This window comes from Orcinus orca, chromosome 7, assembly GCF_937001465.1.
Source record: "Orcinus orca chromosome 7, mOrcOrc1.1, whole genome shotgun sequence".
Taxonomy (NCBI): domain Eukaryota; kingdom Metazoa; phylum Chordata; class Mammalia; order Artiodactyla; family Delphinidae; genus Orcinus; species Orcinus orca.
In genome coordinates this window covers 17448903-17470446 of record NC_064565.1, presented here as the reverse complement: position 1 = coordinate 17470446, position 21544 = coordinate 17448903, and the positions used below count along the sequence as shown (strand labels likewise).

Here is a 21544-nt window from a genome sequence, read left to right as displayed (position 1 = left end):
CTGGTCCCTGGTGTCTGTGATAGAGACAGGGCGATGCTCTGAAACCACTTCAGAGGCACGAGACGCTAGGGGAGTTGCCTGTATTTGGTGGACGCAGGACAGCAACACGTGTCCCTGACTCTCGGTCACTGCGTCCGCTTCCACACTGACCCTCTCTTCTCAGCCAGAGTGGTCCCAGCTCTGCTACTTGCTGGACAGGTCACTGTCCTCCATCTGGGCAGTAAGACTCTTGGGGAAGTTCAGACTACAGAGGCCGACAGACCTGTGTCCCATTCTTCCTTCCTCCGCTTCCCCTCTGTGCCACCTGAAGCAGGTTTCTCAACCTCTCTGAGCCTCCATTTCGTCTTCTTTAAGTTGGGGATAATAATGGCCCTACGTCATGGGGTTCTGTGAGGACTGGATGACCGCCACTCATCAACGCATCACACATCACCTACAGCAGTGTCTGGCACGTGGTGGCCATCCCATAGCTAGGAGCTGCTGCTGCCCCCTTGTAAAACGTCCAGGTCAGTTTTCAAAGCCTTTTAAGATTGCATTGTCTGCCATCTCGGAGCAGAGATTGTGACCTCCATTTACAAAGGTGGAAGCTGGGGCCCAGAGAGGCACAGGGGCTTGTCCAAGGACACACAGCTGGTTCGTGGGAGAGCCAGGACACAGCCTCCTGGTTCCCCTGCACCCCCTTGTGTTAGATCTTGTGCCTCCCACCTCACCCGGTGTGTAGCGCGTGCCAGGAGGCTTCTGTGGAAAGTGGGAAGAGGGTGTTAAAAAGCCATCCCTGCAGCTCCACTGGTTCCAGGCAGGGATTCTTAACCCTCCTATGCCGAGGACCCCTATGAATTCATAGACTGGTGAAGCCCCTAAACTTCTGCTCAGAATAACGCTCTTCTTACATACATAAAATTACATAGGGTTACAAAGAATACCTACTATATTGAAACACAGTCCCTAAAATATATTTTTACAAATATTTGCTCCCATTCTATAGGTTACCTTTTCATGTTGTTGATTATTTCCTTTGCTGTGCAAAAACATTTTAGTTTGACTTAGTCAGACTAGACTTGTTTGCTTTTACTTTTGTTGCCTGTACTTTTGGTGTCAAATCCAAAAAAAGTCATTGATAAGACCAGTGTTTTCTTCTAAGACAGTAATACAGTTTCAGGTCTTACCTTTTTTTTTTTTTTTTTTTTTGAGTTTAAGTCTTGAATCCATTTTGAGTTGATTTTTGTGTATGATATGAGATGTGGGTCCAGTTTCATTCTTTTCCATGGGGATGTCCAGTTTTCCCAATGTCATTTATTGAAGAGATTGTCATTTCCCCACTGGGTATTCTTGGCACCTGTGCTGAAGATTAATTGACCATATATGCATGGGTTTATTTCTGGGGCTCTCTATTCTGTTCCGTTGGTTTATGTCTGTTTTTATGTCAGTACCATATTGCTTTGATTACTATAGCTTTGTAATACAATTTGAAATTAGGAAGTGTGATGCTTCCAGCTTTGTTCTTCTTGCTCAGGATTGCTTCAGCCCTTTGGGGTCTTTTGTGGTTCTATACAAATCTTAGGATTTTTTTTCTATATCTGTGAAAAATGCTATTGGGAGTTTTATATAGATTGCTTTGAATCTGAATGTCTTTCCATTTATTTGTGTCTTCTTCAATTTCTTTCATCAGTGTTCCGTAGTTTTAAGTGTACAGCTCTTTCACCTCCTTGGTTAAATTTATTCCTAAGTATTTTATTCTTTTTGGTGGTATTGTAAATGGGATTGTTTTACTAATTTCTTTTTCAGATAGTTAATTGTTGGCATATAGAAACACAGCCGATTTTTGTATGTTGATTCTTTTTTTTTTTTTTTGGCTGAGTTGGGTCTTTGTTGCCGGGCACGGGCTTTCTCTAGTTGCAGTGAGCGGGGGCTACTCTTCCTTGCTGTGTGCTGGCTTCTCATTGCGGTGGCTTCTCTTGTTGCGGAGCATAGGCTCTAGGCATGAGGGTTTCAGTAGTTGTGGCTCACAGGCTCAGTAGTTGTGGTGCATGGGTTTTGGTGCTCCGCGGCATGTGGGATCTTCCTGGACCAGGGCTCGAAGCCGTGTCCCCTGCATTGGCAGGCAGATTCTTTAACCAGTGTGCCACCAGGGAAGCCCTGTATGTTGATTTTGTATCCTGCAACTTTACTGGATTAATTTCTTAGTTGTAACAGTTTTTTGGTGGAGTCTTTAGAGTTTTCTATATATAAGATCACGTCAACTGCAAACAAAGATAATTTTATTTCTTCCTTACCAATTTGGATGCCTTTGTTCTTTTTCTTGTCTGATTGCTCAAGCTAGGACTTGCAGTACTATGTTGAATAGAAGCGGCAAGAGTGGGCACCCTCGTGTCATTCCTGATCTTAGAGGAAAAAGCTTTCAGCTTCTCATCATTGAGTATGATGTTAGGTGTGAGCTTGTCATATATGGCCTTTATTATACTGAAGTACATTCCTAGTTCTGTGTCTAATTTGTTGAGAGTTTTTATCATGAAAGTATGTTCAATTCTGGTAAATGTTTTTTCTGCATCTATTGAGATGATCATATCATTTTCGTCCCTCTTCTGTTAATGTGGTGTTTCACGTTTAATGGTTTGCTTATGTTGAACCATCCTTGCATCTCAGAGATAAATCCCACTTTGATCATGGTGTAGGATCCTTTTAATGTGCTGTTGAATTCAGTTTGCTAGTGTTTCATTGAGGATTTTTGCATCTATGTTCATCAGGGATATTGACCTGTAATTTGCTTTTCATGTAGTGTCCTTATCTGTCTTTGATATCAGAGTAATGATGGCCTCATAAAATGAGCTTGGAAGTGTTCCCTCCTCTTCAGTTTTTTGGAAGAGTGGGAGAAGGATTAGCGTTAACTCTTCATGAAATGTTTGGAAGAATTCACCAGTGAAGCCCCCCAGTCCTAGGCCTTTCTTTGTTGGGGGAGTTTTTTACATCACTGATTCAATCCCCTTACTCATTACTGGCCTGTTCAGATTTTTTATTTCTTCATGAGTCAATCTTGGTAGATGGTATGTTTTTAGGAATTTATCCATTTCTTCTGGGTTGTCCAGTTCGTTGTCATATAATTGTTCATAATAGTCTCATGATCTTTTGTATTTCTGTGTTATCCATTGTAATGTCTCTCTTTTTTTATCTTATATGAGTCTTCTTTTTTCTTTGTGAATCTAGCTAAAGGTTTGTCAGTGTTACCTTTTCAAAAAACCAGGTCTTAGTTTTATTGATTTTTTTTTCTCTTGTGTTTCTAGCCTTTATTGCAATTGTTTCCACTCTGACCTTTGTTATATCCTTCCTTCTGTTAACTTTGGACTTAGTTTGTTGTTCTTTTCCTAGTTCCTTGAGGTGTAAAGTTAAGTTGTTTGAGATCTTTCTTTTTTCTTCATTTTGCCATTAAGCTATAAACTTTCCTTTTAGAGCTGCTTTTGCTTCATCCCATACTTTTTGGTATGTTGTACTTCAATTTTTGCTTGTTTCAGATAGTTTTTTTTTATTTCCCTTTTGATTTCTTCTTTGGCTCATTCGTTGTTCAGGAGTGTACTAATTTCCACATATTTGTGAATTATCTAATTTTCCTCCTGTTATTGATTTCTAGTTTCATACTATTGTGATCAGAAAATATACCTGATATGATTTCAGTCTTTTTAAAATTGTTAAGGTGTGTTTTATGACCTAACATATGCTCTGTCCTGGAGACTATTCTGTGACACATGAGGAGAAAGTGTATTGTGCTGCTATTGGATAGAACGTTCTCTATATGTCTGTTAGGTTCATTTGGTCTAAAGTACAGTTCAAGTTCAATGTTCCCATACTGATTTTTTTTGGTCTGATCCATCCATGGTTGAAAGTGGGGTAGGGAAGTCCCCTACTGTTATTTATAAAGTTGTCTATTTTCCCTTCAGATATGTTAATATTTGCTTTCTGTATTTAAGTGTTGCACCTACCATAATTTTGAAATAATGATGAGTTTAAATTGCATTTGGAGAGTTCTTTCACAATTAAATTTGTGATGTGACATTGGTCATTACTGGTGACAAACTCACAGGTAGGCTAATACTACTGTGTTGCTGCTCACATTCATACTTGAAGAAAATAGCAACTTTCAGTTAGAAGTTGGTGACCATTAAAACAAATAATTTTCCCACCCAAGTTTACTATAAATTCGTGGCCCAAGTCCAGGGTTTCCTCCATGTCCCCTCATATCTCAGACTTAGTAAAGGAGCTCCCAGGGCACCCACCCAATCTTAGGGTCCCATTCACTGTCATGTCCCACTCCAATCCCACCCTCAGAGAGTAGGATTTCAGTGTTCATTCATTCAGCAAACATTGAACACCAGCTCTGTGCCAGGCCTTGGGACAAATGGTGAGATCCAAAGTCAAATAAGATGAGGTCCCTGCCTTTAAGCTGCTCGTCATCTACTTAAAGAAGAGCATCAGAGACACCATTCCAAAATGCAAAATGTAAACAAGCACAGGAACATGTCTACCCTTCCTGGTAATCGGATAAACCCGGTGATGCTGAGGTTGGGTCACTCCTGGGTAGTAACACCGGCCATTACATAAGCCTTTTGAGAAGACGTGTGGCACTGCATAGCATCGATCACAGAAATTCCATACCCTTCTTTCTCAGCACTCTCACGCTTGCAGATTTGTACCAAGGAAATAACTCAGGACAAAGGACAGAGTGTGGAGGGCAGAGGTCCTTTCCTCTCCTTTTCTGGAGGCTGTGTCCTCCTCAGGAAGGGGCTGGGTCTTGTTCAGCTTGTGCACCCGTGCTCGCACATGTTAATACTCATAAAGCCCTGTTGGGTGAATGTTGGACCCCCGTGCAGCTCCAGCGGACAAGAGAGGGAGCTGGTAGGAGGGGCAGTCCAGAAGCCCTCCACTGATCAAGTTCCTGTTTTCTCTTCTAGCCACCAGAACATCAGGAGAGATGGACAAGCCACTCATCAGCCGCCACCTGGTGGACAGTGACGGCAGCCTTGCCGAGGCCCCCAGGGAGGTTCCCAAAGTGGGCATCCTGGGCAGCGGGGACTTTGCCCGCTCCCTGGCCACACGCCTGGTCGGCTCCGGCTTCAGCGTGGTGGTGGGGAGCCGCAACCCCAAACGCACGGCTGGGCTGTTCCCCTCAGCAGCACAAGTGACTCTCCAGGAGGAGGCAGTGGGGTCCCCAGAGGTCATCTTCGTGGCTATGTTCCGGGAACACTACTCCACACTGTGTGGTCTCAGTGACCAGCTGGCCGGCAAGATCCTGGTGGACGTGAGCAACCCCACACAGCAGGAGCACCTTCGGCACCATGAGTCCAATGCTGAGTACCTGGCCTCCCTCTTCCCCACCTGCACAGTGGTCAAGGCCTTCAATGTCATCTCTGCCTGGACCCTGCAGGCTGGCCCAAGGGATGGAAACAGGCAGGTAGGTGCTGGAGGAATGCCAGTCATCATAACAATAAATGTAAATGGCTAAGTTCCATTGAGGGCCCTTGGTGTACCAGGCTCTTTATGTACATTATCTCAGCTCATCTCACAGCCCTGCAAAGTTCCATTTTACAGAGCAGGAAACTGAGGCTCAGAGATGTTAATGAACTTACACTAGGTCTCACAGCTTGGTGAGCTGGGATTTGAACCCATTTCCTAGGAACCTGAAATCATGTTCTTTCTTCTATGGTAATTTGATTTCCAAGAAGGCAAGGAGGAAAAGGTTGATGGTTTTCTTTTTACTATTTGGAGTCAAGAAGAGGAGAGATTTTGCTTTTAGGATTGCACTTAGAAAGAAGAAGGTAACACACTCACATGCCAGGTCCTAAGGAAGCAGGCATGTCCCAAACTTTATCTCATTTATTCCAGGGGCTTCCAAAAACTGCATGGATTTCTCAGAATAGTCAACAGCAGGTTTTTCTGAGGGTGGAAAATGGCTCCAGAAAACAGCCATCGCTGCATACTGTTGTTGGCAGGAGGAGCTCTAACCAAGACAAGGTGGTCTTTTTGTTTGTATTTTTGTGGGGTTTTTTTTGCGGTACGCGGGCCTCTCACTGCTGTGGCCTCTCCTGTTGCGGAGCTCAGGCTCCGGACGCGCGGGCTCAGCGGCCATGGCTCACGGGCCCAGCCGCTCCGCGGCATGTGGGATCTTCCCGGACCGGGGCACGAACCCGTGTCCCCTGCATTGGCAGGTGGACTCCCAACCACTGCGCCACCAGGGAAGCCCGACAAGGTGATTTTTAATGCCAAGAGGCAACCTGTACTTGCCTCAGGGAAGCATGCCAGGCTCCACATGTGTTTGAGAACTTCCACCAATGAGTCCAGCTCAGATGCCTTCTCTGCCCAGCTGCATGCCAGGCTGTGGGGAGCCCACAGGTACCCAGCCACCCCTGACTGGAGGGCCCTCCATGCAGCCTGCATCTTGGGACTCCTACATTTGGACAGGCAAGGAACAGCGGGGGAGTGTAGGGTCGCAGGGCCTGGGAGGGAGCAGAGCTAGAGGCTGGCTGGGGAAGACTTTGAGATCAGCCTTGGCCTTTGCCCTACCTTACGTTGTCAGGCACAGGGAACAGGAAGGGCGTTCCAAGCTGAGGGGACAACCCGCAGAGGCACAGAGGTGGGGAACAGTGTTCCCAAACGATGTCCCCACATGGGGACAATAGTACCTACGTGCAGGCTTGTGACGAGGCTGAGGGTTCACACGTGTAACGCCTGGCACATAGCGGGTGCTGAGTTAGTGTTGGTAGACCACCTGACCACAGCGGTGTCAGGAAGACCCTTGGAGTGTTCAGGGATCAGAGGACACCCGTGGGCCTGCGTTGGGGCGCGTGGAGGGGAGCAGTGGGCTACGAGGCTGGGGCTGGCTTGTGGAAGGCCTTGTGTTGAGGGCTGTGAGGGGCCAGAGGACATGGTCAGAGGGGACACTTCTGGACTGAGGGATGGAGCTGCAGCCACAGCTGCACTTGCTGGGCCATATGCAAAGCCCAGGTGCTGAACGACCCCCAGGGCAGGCCGCAGTCCTTTGAGGCACCTACTCCAAGGGCCCCCGGGGGCCGCCTAGATGGGCGTTTTGCTTGTGGATGCCGATGGCAGTGAACTGGGCGAGATGCTCACTGTTGGGTGAGCGTTGGCCGGTTTCCTCGAGAAGCGGGCATTGCTGGGCCAGAGACTAGGAGCCCACAGGGAGCCGAGGAAAGGCCCCGGGCCGGGATTCAGGGCCTCCTTGTGCTCCAGCCGTACCCTTACCTGGCAGATCGCTGGGCTACAGTTTCCTCAGCTGCTCCGTGAGGAGCTTGGCCAAGATGCTCTCCGAGGCCCTGCTCAACCCTCCGGGAACCCCACCTGACCCCCCCCACCTTCCTCCCCGCAGGTGCCCATCTGCAGTGACCAGCCAGAAGCCAAACGCGCCGTCTTGGAGCTGGCGCAGGCCATGGGCTTCACCCCCGTGGACATGGGGTCCCTGGCCTCGGCCCGGGAGGTGGAGGCCATGCCCCTGCTCCTCCTCCCAGGCTGGAAGGTGCCTGCTCTCCTGGCCCTGGGGCTCTTCGTCTTCTTCTACACCTACAACTTCATCCGGGATGTGCTGCAGCCCTACCTGCAGGAGGGCAAGAACAAGTTCTACCAGCTGCCCGTGTCCGTGGTCAACACAACGCTGCCCTGCGTGGCCTATGTGCTGCTGTCGCTGGTGTACCTGCCCGGCGTGGTGGCGGCGGCCCTGCAGCTGCGCCGCGGCACCAAGTACCGCCGCTTCCCCGACTGGCTGGACCACTGGCTGCAGCACCGCAAGCAGATGGGGCTGCTCAGCTTCTTCTGCGCCGCCCTGCACGCGCTCTACAGCTTCTGCCTGCCGCTGCGCCGCTCCCACCGCTACGAGCTGGTCAACCAGGCCGTCAAGCAGGTACGGTGCTCGCCTGCTTCCTGCCAATCACAGCGCCGGGGTGGGGGCGCCCGTGGGTGCAGCCCGCCAGTTGTCACCTGCGGATCCTGCCCGGACTGGATCACGCCCACATCCTGCTGTCCGAGGTTTGGCGTATCAGCGAACAGAACGTGAAAAGCGCTCTGCCCCCAAGCCAGGGAGACTTAAAGTGCAGCTGTGAGTTACAGAGGGTATGTAGAAGGTAGCAAAGTGCTAAGGAGGAAGATCAAGCGGGGGGTGGGGGGTGCAGTATTAAAGGGTGGTGAGGGAGGCCTGGCTGAGCGGGGGACATGTGAGCCCAGGTCGGAAGGACAGGAGGACAGGAGCTGTCTGGCACCTTTGAGGATGGGCAAGGAGGCCCTCTTGGTGGAGCCAGGGGACGGGGTGGTGGGCGGGGCCTGGGAGGCGGAAGCCACAGCAGAGAAGCCTTAAAGGCTGAGGAAGGGCTTGGGCCTTGGCTTGGGCCTTAGGCTTGAAGCCGAGCAAAGGTTTTGAGTAGAGGAGTGATGCGCCGTCTGGGGTTTTAACTGGCTCACTCTGCTGCCAGATGGAGAACAGACAATCAAAGATCAAACGCACATGCTGGGAAGCCAGTTAGGAGGCTGTGCAGGAACCCAGATGAGAGGCCACGGAGGCTTGGAGTGGGCTGGGAGCAGCAGAGAGGCAAGAAGGTGTTGAAGGCGTATTCTGAAGCCAGGGTACACAGAATTGCTGTAATAGACATGGGATTCATGAGGTGGTGGAGGACGACTCTGGGTTTTCAGCCTGAGCACCTGGAGGGATGGAGTTGCCATCCCCTGAGACGGGAAAGGCTGCAGGAGCATGTGGGGTTTTTTTTGTTTTGTTTTGTTTTTGCGGTACGCGGGCCTCTCACCGTTGTGGCCTCTCCCGTTGCGGAGCACAGGCCCCGGACGCGCAGGCTCAGCGGCCATGGCTCACGGGCCCAGCCGCTCTGCGGCGTGTGGGATCTTCCCGGACCGGGGCACGAACCCGCGTCCCCTGCATCGGCAGGCGGACTCTCAACCGCTGCGCCACCAGGGAAGCCCAGCATGTGTATTTTGAGGGGGTGGAAGGGCACAGTAATTATTCATTTAGGAAAGCCATAGGGTGCTCTTTTGCCAGCGGGATTCCTGGGAATGGAGGGCCTTCGGGTCAAGCCAGGTGGTATCGCAGGCAGCATCCCCTGGCACCTGTACCCACAGAAATAGTCCCCCCAGATGCTTCCTCCGGGTTCACAAGCTCACGGGGCCTGATTCTGAGTCCCAAGCTCAGGTCTGCAAGCAACCCTGCCTTTATTTTCCCCGACCTGCTAATTCCACCTCTAGCCCTCAGCCTCTGGCCTGGTGCGAGGGTCCTACCCACTCCAGGACACTCAGCCGCCCAATGAGACGCTTCTCTTCTACCCCTGGTCCCAGCTGCCGTTTTGTTCTTGCTTGGGAAGCAGGGATCTTACTGAGGCTGGGCCCTCCCCAGGTGCCCCCACCATGCGGCCATCCCCTTGGAGGCCTGACCACTTCCCAGAGCAGAGCCAGGAGGCAAGGCTGGGCCACTTCCTGGGAATCACAGACCTCAGTCCCTGTTCACTCTAGTTCCTGCTTCCTTGCTGGCAGCTCCTCAAATGCCCTCGTCATTCCCCGCCCACGGACACCTGGCACCATTCCATCTGTAGGCTTGGGCTTTCATAAGAGAAAGGAGGAACCCCAGACTTCAGGCAAAGCAGCAAGACACCTGCTGGAAATGAGAGAGGAAGGGAAAAAATAATAGTCACTAACGCTTAAAAAGCGCTTAGTGTGTTCCAGGTACCATCTAAGAGCTTTACATACCCAGTGTGAATTCATTGAACTCTTATCCCTATAAGGCAGGTGCTGTACTACCCTTATTTTACAGATGATAAAACTGAGGCACAGAGAGGTTAAGTAACTTGGTCAAAGTCACTCAGCCAGTAAGTGGCTGAGCTGGGATCCAGGTCCAGCCAATCTCCTCCAAATCCGTGTTCATGCCCGTACTGCTTTCTACGGGGAAAACAAGTCCAAATTAACAGTTGAATGAATGATCCCGGAACTCATTCATTCTCTGAGTTCTACTCTACCGGGCCCTGAGGCCACGGGATGAAATCAGACAGTCTCGTCCCTCACCTCAGCTGGCGTGGGGTGGCGTGGAGGCCTGCAGGCCAGAGCCCTAGACTCTTGTCCTCCAGCATCACTGACTGGAACAAAGAGCTTGACCTTAATAAGCAAGTCACAACCCCTCTTTGGTCCTCAGGGCCCTGGTGTAGATGGAGGTCTCACCCAGTGCTAACGTTTTTTGATGCTCTTTCATGATATTTTCTTACTCCTAAGAAGAGTCAGCCTGCTGGGCAGGAAGCTCTGCGTGGCTCCTCGGAGAGTGGAGCAATGTTTGCTGCCCAGGAGGTGGGGGGTGTTTCAGGCAGTGGATGGGGAAGAAGGTAACGCCCCCTCCCCACTAGAGCACAAGGCAAAACTCCTGCCCTCTCCTCCCCGTGCCCACCCTCTGACTGCCATTCTCCAAATTCTCCACCCTGCCAAGGCTCTCCTTGATATTACGTTAATATCGTTTTGCCATGATGCAAATACCAGGGCACATTGAGGCCCGTGTGAGGTAATTTTCCCTGAGTTCCAAAGCCCTGTAAGGCTGCAGGCCCCCGTGGAGGTTGCCAGGCAACCATCACTCCCACAGGACAGGATCAGAGACAGACAGCAAGGCCTGTCAGGCAAAGGGGCTGAACCTTGTTCTGCAGAGTTCTGGAGGGCAGAGCCAGGGCTGATGCGGCTTGTCAGGGAGGGGCGTGGAAATGGGGGGGAGGGATTAACAGAGCAGAGCAGCCCAGAAGAGGGGTGGGCGGCCAAAAGGTACATCAGTGGTGCCTTAGAAACGCATGTCAAGATCAAAATCCGAAATCAAATAAGGATCAAAGAAAGTGTTTTACCCACACACTGTGTTCTCCGCCCTGTCACCCCAAATCTAGTCCCGGCTGTCAGAGAGAACCGTCTAAATCTCACATCTGAGCCTCCTGCCCTTGGGCCCTTCAGCTTCGAGCTTGCAACCTACAGGGAAAGGAAACCCCACACGGGGATGGCAGCGTTCCATCTCTTGTTGACGAGCACTGTCCTGGTCGTGCTCGAGGCAGCCGGCTTGATTAGCTCTGAACATGAGAGCATCAGTAGGGGAGTGGAGAGCTGTTTCACCCACGTCCCAGTTTGCCGTCTGTGACGCTGGTCGCTGGGGAGCCCTGAGAACAGCACCGTAGTTCAGTCAGTTGGGTGAGACTCCCACAGGCTACCGAAGGTGGCCGGGAGCCAGACGCTTATGCAGGTACCTCATCCCACCCCTTCCCAGTGTCGCGGCTGAGTGGAAATATTAGAGGAAAAGACAAGACATGTTGCAAGCAGATGTGGTGTGTGTAATCGTCCAAGCTCTGACTTGGGACATTAACATCCTGATCTTACCAAAATGCAGAAGGGAGCGACTAATGAAGTATATTTGAAGGACAAACAACTTACAACTCGGGGATGACCCACTGAGCGGCCGTCGTTAGTGCAGGGAAGGTACGAGTTAGCCTTCTCTGGGCTCAGTTACGTGGGAGACCCCCCTGCCCCCTGCAGGATAGCGTCGGCCCCGCCTTTCTCGTTAGTGCTGACATTCGCTTGGCACACAGCAAAATCACAGGATTTTAGACGTGACCTCTTCCAGCTCTGTCAGTGGAGAAGCGGAGGCCCAGAGATGGAGCTGCCCAGAGTCTCACAGGACTCATGGTCAGGGTGAGACTCCTGGTCCTTTTGTGGCTTAAAGGCACCAGGGAGAGCCAGCCTGCCCTGAAATAGAACAGAGGCCTCGTTTCTCTCAAATTGCAGGAAAAGTACCCAGTGGATGGCATTTTCTCAGTTCCTTTCAACGTTCTCTCATAAGCCTTTCAACCATTTTTGCTCAGACCACTAGATTCATTTTTAATATTTTACCTTCTAACGGCACTTGGGTTATTTTTTTCCTGCTGAAATAGTTTCTCAAAAACCTGTATGAGTCACTCTGTTTTGCAAAGCAGAGACCTACCTACTAAAGCCTAGTCACGTATCCTAATGGAAATGCTGTTCCTTGTTGTGTGGGTAGAATTGAAGCAGCAGCGTTTCCTGGTGTTTCTCAGAAAACATCTTGACGTCCAGGAACTCTGCAATGTGGTCTGGTTCGGAAATGATGGTTCTGACAGGAGGATCTTGATAAAAGCTCTTCCTCGTGTGCACGGTACGAGTGAGCGTTGGCCAGGCTGAGGGGGAAAGGTGGGGCTGAGGTGCAAGGGGTCTCTGAGTGGAGAGGGAGGGGGTAGAAACCTCTGGGCCTGCAGGGGCTCCCCCATTGGTGCGTGGCTGGGGCTCACTGGGGGATTCCAGAACTCTGTGAGGGCAGGTATCTTTGCTCTCTGCAGCCCAGGGCCTAGCACACAGTAGGTGCTTATGAAGCCCCTACTGTGTGCTAGGTGCTTCGTAAGTGCTCATGGGCCTGCTTGGCGAACGGATATCGGCCTCTGTTGCCTGGCAGTGGTTGACTCAAAGCTACATTCCTCAGACAGAAATGGGGAGCTGGGTGGGAAGATGGGAGCTGGGGGCTAGTTAGGAAATGTTGAGGGGTTTGGTGTATGTGTGTCTGGAATATGAGCCAGTGACAGGGGCAGCTTGGGGGACCAAGGATCCAGGGTGAAACAGGCTGAAGGTAGCAGAGGCAGCAGCCTGTCTGGCTGAAGGGATTATGAGTTAAGAGAGCGCCTCCTTCCTGCTGGGGATTTGGGCACCAGAAAACCTTGTGAGATGGTCATATTTGAAGGTTCTTTATGTCTTGTCAAATTCTCTGGCTCCTTACTCTTGGATTGTGACTGTTCTGGTCGACTGGCCCCAGACAGATTTGTGAAAGCTGTGGGGAGGGAGGAGCCTTGTCTTCCGAGCCAGCTGCCTGGGTCCTGATCTCAGCTCTGCCATCTCCTAAGCTGTGTGTGACCATGGAAAGGTTTCTTGATCTCTGTGCCTCATTTCCCTCATCTGGAAAATGGGGACAATAGTGACCTCTGCCTCACGGGGTTGCTGTAAGGCTCAGGTGAGCTGATACCTGAGAAGCGCTTAAACCAGAGGCAGACACACGTTACACGGAGTGGAAATTGGGAACGTTGGTCGTTACTGCGTTTTTCCCGTCCTAAATTCCTTGCTCGCCCAAATCCCAGGGCATCGACCTTGGCCACAGTGTTCATGGTTTCCTTTCCATCCACACCAGGTCTTGGCCAATAAAAGTCACCTCTGGATCGAGGAGGAAGTCTGGCGGATGGAGATCTACCTGTCCCTGGGAGTGCTGGCCCTCGGCACGCTGTCCCTGCTGGCTGTCACCTCTCTGCCATCCATCGCAAACTCACTCAACTGGAGGGAGTTCAGCTTTGTTCAGGTAAAGTAGTTCTGTCTCTGCTGGTGAGCCTCGGCGGGGCCCTGGCCCTGCCTCTCCTGTGCAAGCACCTTCCCACCCACGCGCCACCTGGGCTTTCGTAATCTGTGCAACAGAACCGCCCAGTCAGGTGCCCGGGCCTCCCCACGCCTGGCAGGCTCACCCACGTCTCCTGATAAAGGGGCTGCCTGGGACGAGCTCATCCTCGTGACACTGGAAGACGCCAGATTTAGGCATGTGTAAAAATCAGACAGCAGAACGCTGAACCCTGGACTACACATTCTCAGTATCTACAATTCTTGGGCTTCCCAAACAAAATCCCATAATACGTAGTCCCCGGACGCGTCACTGATCTGTCTGGGCAGTCAGTGAGCCCTTGGGTGAGCCGAACTGCCCAGCCAGCACCCTCAGCTGAACCCGGCCCTGTTGTTTCCTTTAACCTCTTGATTCATGCAGGGTAGCTGGGAGGTGAGATTAGGACCTTCAGTTTGTAGGAAATAAAACACAGCATTTCCCGAAGGACACCATTCATAGTAAAAAGGACACGTAGAGTCAAATAAATCTGGGAGGGCTTCCCTGGTGGCGCAGTGGTTGACAGCCTGCCGATGCAGGGGACACGGGTTCGTGCCCCGGTCCGGGAAGATCCCACATGCCACGGAACAGCTGGGCCCATGAGCCATGGCTGCTGAGCCTGCGCGTCTGGAGCCTGTGCTCCTCAACGGGAGAGGCCGCAACAGTGAGAGGCCCACACACCACAAAAAATAAAAAATAAAAAAAATAAAATAGGGCTTCCCTGGTGGCACAGTGGTTGAGAGTCCGCCTGCCGGTGCAGGGGACACGGGTTCGTGCCCCGGTCTGGGAAGATCCCACATGCTGCGGAGCGGCTAGGCCCGTGAGCCATGGCCGCTGAGCCTGTGCGTCCGGAGCCTGTGCTCCGCAACGGGAGAGGCCACAACAGTGAGAGGCCACAACAGTGAGAGGCCCGCGCACCGCAAAAAATAAAAAATAAAATAAATAAAATAAATCTGGGAAAAGATTTGCTTCCCGCTCAGCGAGTCACAATGCACTTTGGTACATCAAGTACTGTCTGCAACAAGCAAACCTTGTTAAGCAGACTTATTTCGGTATTGGCATCCTCCCCCCACCCCCATTTTTCTTTCACTGTCTACACTCCACAGAACACACTTTGGAAGATGCTACTAGTGGCAAAAGTTCTTTATGCATTTATTCACTCAGTGTTTATTGAACACATACTGCATGCCCAGAGTCATGCTAGACCTGGGATGCAAGAGGGAACGAGACAGGTATAGCCACACTTTAATTATAAGGACCACTGGGGCAGGGACATTTTTTACATTCCTTTGGCATCTCCCACTGTTCTCCACACAGAGCACGTGCTCAGCCCCCAGGTGCTGGCAGATTAACTCATCCCCTCCATTCATGGGTGCTGACTAATACTGGGTTCTGCCATCCATATGGTATCAGGGCAGGGAACAGATATCACACCCATCCCTGATGTCAACAAAAAATCTGTCCCATATCTTCTCTGTGCAGCAAGGACACAGGACGGGATTCCAAGAGGGACACCAACAGGGCAGCGCTCTTATGTAATCCAATTAATTACCCCTCATTGGGGATGCATGCGTACCCTAGAACAAAACAGAGTTGTGGGTTTTTGGGGGTTTTTTTAAGTGTGTCTGTTTCTGAATCTCACTGGCTCTGCTCATCTCGGAAGGTCTCTGGAAGTGTGCTCAGGCCTGACACATGCTGGCAAAAGGGGGAAGAAAGAATTTTATTTATCTGCCACTAATCCTCACGTGTCACACACCCAAATCTGGGATTTTCGTGTTCCTGCCTGGAGTATGCTGGGGTGCATAGTTTATCCACAACTAAAACAGACTGCAGTTCGCCCCCCTCACCGGAAAGTTGCTCCCTTAAGCAGCTGTAGATTACAAGCTCCAGCTCCAGCTGCCAGAGAAAGCCGGAGAATTTGGTTTTGTTAGCAAAAGCTGACTGGGATTCAGCAGCTGTTCTACTTTACATACTGAAGAGTCGAAATACAAATAGGAAAGTCCTTATGCTGCTGCAAGAAGAGGGATGTGGAAAGCCGAGAGATGGGTAGAAAGACAGGGTTTTACGTGAGGAAATCAAATGCCCACATTCTGTCCACAAATGCTCTATCTCCCTGGAGTGCTGATACAGAGGAGGAACCGGCACATCCCAGGTCTGTAACCATTAGCAGATCACGTGCGCTCCCCGAGCCTCACTTTACACTCTTGTAAAATGGAGTTAGTTCCCTACAGATGTGTTGTGAGCCACTGTGCAAGATTACGTGTAAAAGAAAAATACAAAGCAATTTGCTGTGATTCTCGGGGCATGTAGCCACATTTCCATGATCTCTGACTAAGCCACCCATTTCTGAGTCAGTAGGAGGCAGCAAGAGACAGGCAAGAGACTCCCACCCAGAGCCGAAGAATGGTCCGGGGCAGTGTTTGCAAACTGCAGTTGACACTTGTTGGTGGGTTATGAAATCAATTTTTGTGGACCACAACAAGCTTTTTTTTTTTTTTTTTGTGGTACGCGGGCCTCTCACTGTTGTGGCCTCTCCCGTTGCGGAGCACAGGCTCCAGATGCACAGGCTCAGCGGCCATGGCTCACGGGCCCAGCCGCTCCGCGGTATGTGGGATCTCCCCGGACCGGGGCACGAACCCGTGTCCCCTGCATCGGCAGGCGGACTCTCAACCACTGCGCCACCAGGGAAGCCCACAACAAGCTTTTTAAACATGAAATAGAGTAGAACGTCTCCAAAAATGTCAGAGTTCTTTACATGTTCTAAGCACAGACATTTTTTCAGTTGTATCAATTCAGTAGTTATATATACATATGTGGGCATACTTCATTGTGTACTGGGCAGTAATGAAAATGTGATTCTTAATGTGAGCCGCCATCGAAAAGTTTGAAGTCACGGAGCTCTTGGAGAAATGCAGATACCCAGGACTACCCTTGACCTGTGGACTCAGATGCCCGGGGTCGGCTCTGGAGTCTATTTTTATAGGCTCCTTGGGTGACTTAAGTGCACGTGATGCAGTAGGTGACAATCTCTGGGGTGGGGGACGCAGGCTGTGGAGCCAGCAGACCTGGGTTTCAGTCCCAAGACCACCACTTACCAGCCCTGCACCACTAGACAGTTCCTTAGCGTCTCCAAGCGTCTGCATCCTGACTTCTCTGTATCCACCTCCTGTAGTCGTTGGGAGGATTTGTGCTGAGGACATGTATACATGCACCCAATAGTGGCTGTACAGGTTTTGAGGTGAGCTGCAACCTTCTCCTGTAAGGTGAGCGCTGCTTTAGAACAAGGAACTACCTGGACCCCATTTCCTTTCCCAGCCACGAATGACTGTGACATGTCACCGGGGCTTAGAAAGTGGCTGTGGAGACACCGTGGTTCTCAGTGGGCCTGGCCTGACCCCTGGGTCTGTAATGATTTATTGAGCTAGAAAGCCATCAGAACAGGGTGTGGATTCCACAGATGTGACCTGTGCTTTCGTGTATCCTTTTGTTCCTGAGGCTGTTTTCGAAGTTTTTAATTTGGGGTTTTGTTTGTCTGGGTGTTTTTGTTCCTACTGTTTTGGTTTGGTTTCGGCTGTGCTAACTGCTCCTAATTAAGCCAGTTAAACATTCTTAGATTGCCAAATACCCGGGTCGGTGCAGCTCCCCTGGACAGAGAAATTAGTGTTCGGCTCTTAGCACCTTGGTTCTGCCCCATCGTTAGAGGAGCTTCCTGGGGCCTTGCCCACTCCTGCCACCGGCCTGAGATAATAACAGAGCCCTGTGCTGACCCCAGCTTTGTGAGCAATTGTCCAAAGCCCCTTCCCGCCACGGTAATGGATCACCACCAGCGGCCACCAACAACCTGGCTGTTTCTGTTTTGCTAACAAGCTTACATATAATAAAAATGGCCCTAGCTTGTTGTGGGCGTTATGAATTGCCCCGTGAGGATGCCTCCCTTTCTTTTGGCTTCCTTTGACTGTTATGGGATTTTAAAAATTGTTCCCAAGGAGAGAGAGTTTTAGGGAAACAAACTTGCTGGAATCATCCAGGCTTCCCATTGGGATTGGAAAGTCAGAAGGCCCTTTGTTACTGGCTGGTCTTTGGGGCCTCCTGCCATCTGGAATCACATGGGATTCTGGATGGCAAAGGGAAGAGGATATATGGGCGGGAAAAGGTCTTCATACTCTCCCAGGGCAGGTCTTGTTTGCCCAGCACAGTCCATCGCTCTCCAGATTAGGGCAGGGGACAGTGGTGAACATGGGCCAAACACTGGAGCCCCAGGGCATGTCACTGAGGGAGGTGCTAAGGCCTTTCTGGGGCCACCAGGACTCAGTTCCCAGGCCTGGGTGGCTTCTCACTGCTGCAGCATCTGGGAGAGCTTCACGATGCAGAGTGTGAGCCCATTCAGGCCCTCAATGGGTCTTTGTCTAAGGAACAGAAAGGACCGGGTCCACCCCAGTCAAATAGCCTGGGCAGAGGGACCCTGAAGACTTCTCAACCTGAAGTTAGAAGGGCTCAGGTGATAAGAGTCTCCTAAATTAGTGGTTCTTAGTCCTGTCTGCATGTCAGCATCATCTCTGAGCTTATAGAAGCTACCATGCCTGAGCTCCAATCCCTATCCAATCTAATCCGATTTTCTGGGACCGGGGCCTGGGCATTAAGATTTTCCCCATGCTCCCCAGATGATTTTACCACTTAGCCAGATTTGAAAACCACGCCTCAGGCCGCTATACTCTCAGGGGTAAAAAGGCACGTCCCAGCCATCTCAGCAAAGCCCAGTAAATTCACCTGAGTAAGGGGAGCAACAGTTTGGGACTTGGAAGCTGGTGGGGGAATAACAAGGTGGTTGTCAGGCTAGTTCAAGATTTATTCCTGATGGTCAATGCTGGGGTCTTTCCTCCCCCCAATTTTTTTTTATTTTATTTTTTTTATGGTACGCGGGCCTCTCACTGTTGTGGCCTCTCCCGTTGCGGAGCACAGGCTCCAGACGCGCAGGCTCAGTGGCCATGGCTCACGGGCCCAGCCGCTCCGCGGCACGTGGGATCTTCCCGGACCGGGGCACGAACCCACGTCCCCTGCATCGGCAGGCGGACTCTTAACCACTGCGCCACCAGGGAAGCCCCCCAATTTTTTTTTTTATTGTGGTAAAGTAACATAACAAAATTTATCACCTTAACTGTTTTGAAGTGTGTGGTTCAGTAATATTAAGTATATTCACTTTGTTGTGCAATCATCACCACCATCTATCTCCAGAGCTCTTTTCATCTTGCAGAACTGAAACTCTGTCCCCGTTAAACACTAACTCCCCATTCCTCTCTTCTCCCAGCCTCTGGCAATTACCATTCTACATTCTGGGCCAGTGATTTTTACTACCTCATACAGGCACCTTATATAAGTGGAATTATCCAGTACTTGTCTTTTTGTGACTGGCCTATTTCACTTAGCATGATGTCCTCAAAGTTCATCCATATTGTAGCATGTGACAGAAGTTTATTCTTATTTAAGGCTGAATAGTATTCCATTGTATAGAGATACTACATTTTGCTTATCTGTCTGTCAGTGGACACTGGGGTTGCTTCTACATTTGAGCTATTATGAATAATGCTGCTGTGAACATGGGTGTATAAATAACTCTTCAAGACCCTGCTTTCAGTTATTTGGGGTGTATGCCAGAAGTGGGATTGCGGGAGCACACGGTGATTGTATTTTTAATTCACTGAGGATCCTCCATTACCATTTTCCATAGTAGCGGCACCCTTCTACATCCCCACTAGCAGTGCATAAGGGTTTTAATTTCTCCACATCTGCGCCAACACTTGTTTTCTTGTTTTCTTAACAGTAGCCATCCTAATGGGTGTGAAGTGATTTTGATTTGCATTTCCCTAACGATGAGCGATGTTGAGCATCTCTTCATGTGTTTATTGGCCATTCATATATCTTCTTTGGAGAAATTTCTATTCAAGTCCTTTGCCTATTTTTGAATTGGGTTTGTTTTTGTCGTTGTTGAATTTAAGAGTTCTCTATACAGTCTGGATATTAATCCCAAATATTTTCTCAATGCTGGGGACTTTTTTAACCCCAGTCTTCATTTTCAATAGATCAGAACTTAGAAAAAGTTGGTGTAGTTCAGAAGTTGCTACGAGATTTGGAATCTTGATAGACACATCTGGAGGTGACAAGGATTTGGTTACACGTGACTCACAGTCAAAGAGGCTTCCATTTGGGGGCTGACCGTTTGCACATGACACGTGAAGTAGCCGTGGATAGGAGCATAGAGCCAACCATGGCCTTTCCCAACAGGCTGTGCTGAGCCAGGAAGTTGTTAAGGATGTAATAAACATATCTTTAAGTGGTCACAAAGCCAAAGAGAACCAGAGATGGCTAGGAAGGATAGAGACTGGGGATCTTGTGGCAGCTAGCATTTTGTTTAGGGTCAAAAATGTTATACTTGTGAACCTGTCTATGAACTTGTATGTATAGCCATTATTATTTTTAGTAAAAGCATTACAAACAATTCTTCTGAACCACGTTCTTCCACTTACTGAGGTTCACCACCCTGGTGTTTATACTGGAGAAGGTGTAAGCAGCAAAGCAACCCTCCTGCTAGGGAGGAGTGAGAATGAGACATGGTAGCAGAATCAGACCCACTTAGAGCCGTGTCTGGGGGGAGTGCAAACAAGACAGTGTCCCCCAGCCAAGCCCCTGGATTGATGCTGACAAGCTGGGCTGGAAGGAAATCCAGGAGGCCTGATTACAGTTTCTCTGTGGAAAGCTCAAAACCAACCCGTAAAGAGCACCCTGAGGGATCGTCATGCTGCCACGTTTCAATTAAACCCTTGCAGTGTCTCGTTGGAGAAAATGCGGATGTGTTCATCGCCTGATGGGTCACTGCTCTCTTCATTCCTTGTGTAATAAACACAGGTCTCTCCCGCCCGGAATCTCTCGGTGCCCTGTGCCCCTCCTCTCGACCCTCCACGAAGTCCTAACCCTGGCTGCCCTCTGCTCTGCACCACCGCCTGCCGGGTCTGGGGGCTGGAGAATGCTGCATCTATACAGCACTTTCCCTACAATTCTGACTTTACTTTTGTAATCACTTCCTTCTCACTGAGACTAATTAAGCAACTTGCTGAGGGTCACAGTGTCAGTTGAGACTAGCGCCAACAGTAGAATCCGGAAGGCATCATTTGTAGTTTGCAAGAAGCCCTACGTGCGAAAGATTCCCAGAGGCTAGAGTTACAGATCATCACTTCCTGGCTATTTTCACATCACACTTCCCATAGAAAGTCATGATTGTATAGCACTTGGGGTGACAAGGAGCTGCTCATGGCTGGAAGTGACCCACAAAAGCCCACACCTGGCTCAAAGGGCAAGATGCTCTGCCGCTCGACGGCTTGGACCATTTCCATTTGGATCTGTGACGGTCTTGATCTCCCCAGCATCACTAATCTCCTTCCGGGCAGGAGAGTAATCCTGGCGGGGTTTGTACCTGGGGTGTTCATAGCTCAGAGCGTGGGCAGGAGGTGAGGGACCGGCACCCACAGAAAGCATCTTTGTGATGCTGTGGGCTTGATATACAGCGTCAGGACAACTAGCCTGCAAGCCCTTGTGAGCCACCTTCACTATTGGTGCCAAATCCATGTGCCAAGTAAATTTTTCCTTTGTGTTTATTTATTTATTTATTTATTTTTTGCGGTATGCGGGCCTCTCAGTGTTGTGGCCTCTCCCGTTGCGGAGCACAGGCTCCGGACGCGCAGGCTCAGCGGCCATGGCTCACGGGCCCAGCCATTCCACGGCATGTGGGATCTTCCCGGACCGGGGCACGAACCCGCGTCCCCTGCATCGGCAGGCGGACTCTCAACCACTGCGCCACCAGGGAAGCCCCTTTGTGTTTATCTTTAAACCAACTTAAGATCCACTCACTTTTTACCTGGCTATATCTTGTGCCAAATATTATCTGTGAAATTATGATTTTGATATGCTAGCAGACACATGACTCTGCACACATGAAAAGATACACAAAACGAGTAACATGTTTTTAAACTTCATTAAATTTAATTCCATCTTAAGTCCTCTGGCAGCCACCAGAGTTATGAATAATACAGTTTGGAGAAAAGCATTGGGTTTTTTTGTTTCTGTTTT

The 21544-nt window shown here is 50.2% G+C and overlaps 1 protein-coding gene across 3 annotated transcripts in view; it reads left to right on the top strand.

Moving 5' to 3' along the window:
* The window catches only part of STEAP3 (STEAP3 metalloreductase), a 42705-nt gene that overhangs the window by 17955 nt on the left and 3206 nt on the right, over positions 1-21544 (top strand). For all 3 annotated transcript variants that reach the window (XR_007478424.1, XM_049712296.1, XM_004276502.3), the window contains exons 2-4: positions 4941-5440; positions 7373-7900; positions 13193-13357. Coding sequence is in view for 2 of the 3 variants with exons in the window: in XM_049712296.1 (XP_049568253.1) it covers positions 4961-5440; positions 7373-7900; positions 13193-13357 (1173 nt within the window). In the remaining variant the exon portion in view is untranslated. The remainder of the gene's footprint in view (positions 1-4940; positions 5441-7372; positions 7901-13192; positions 13358-21544) is intronic.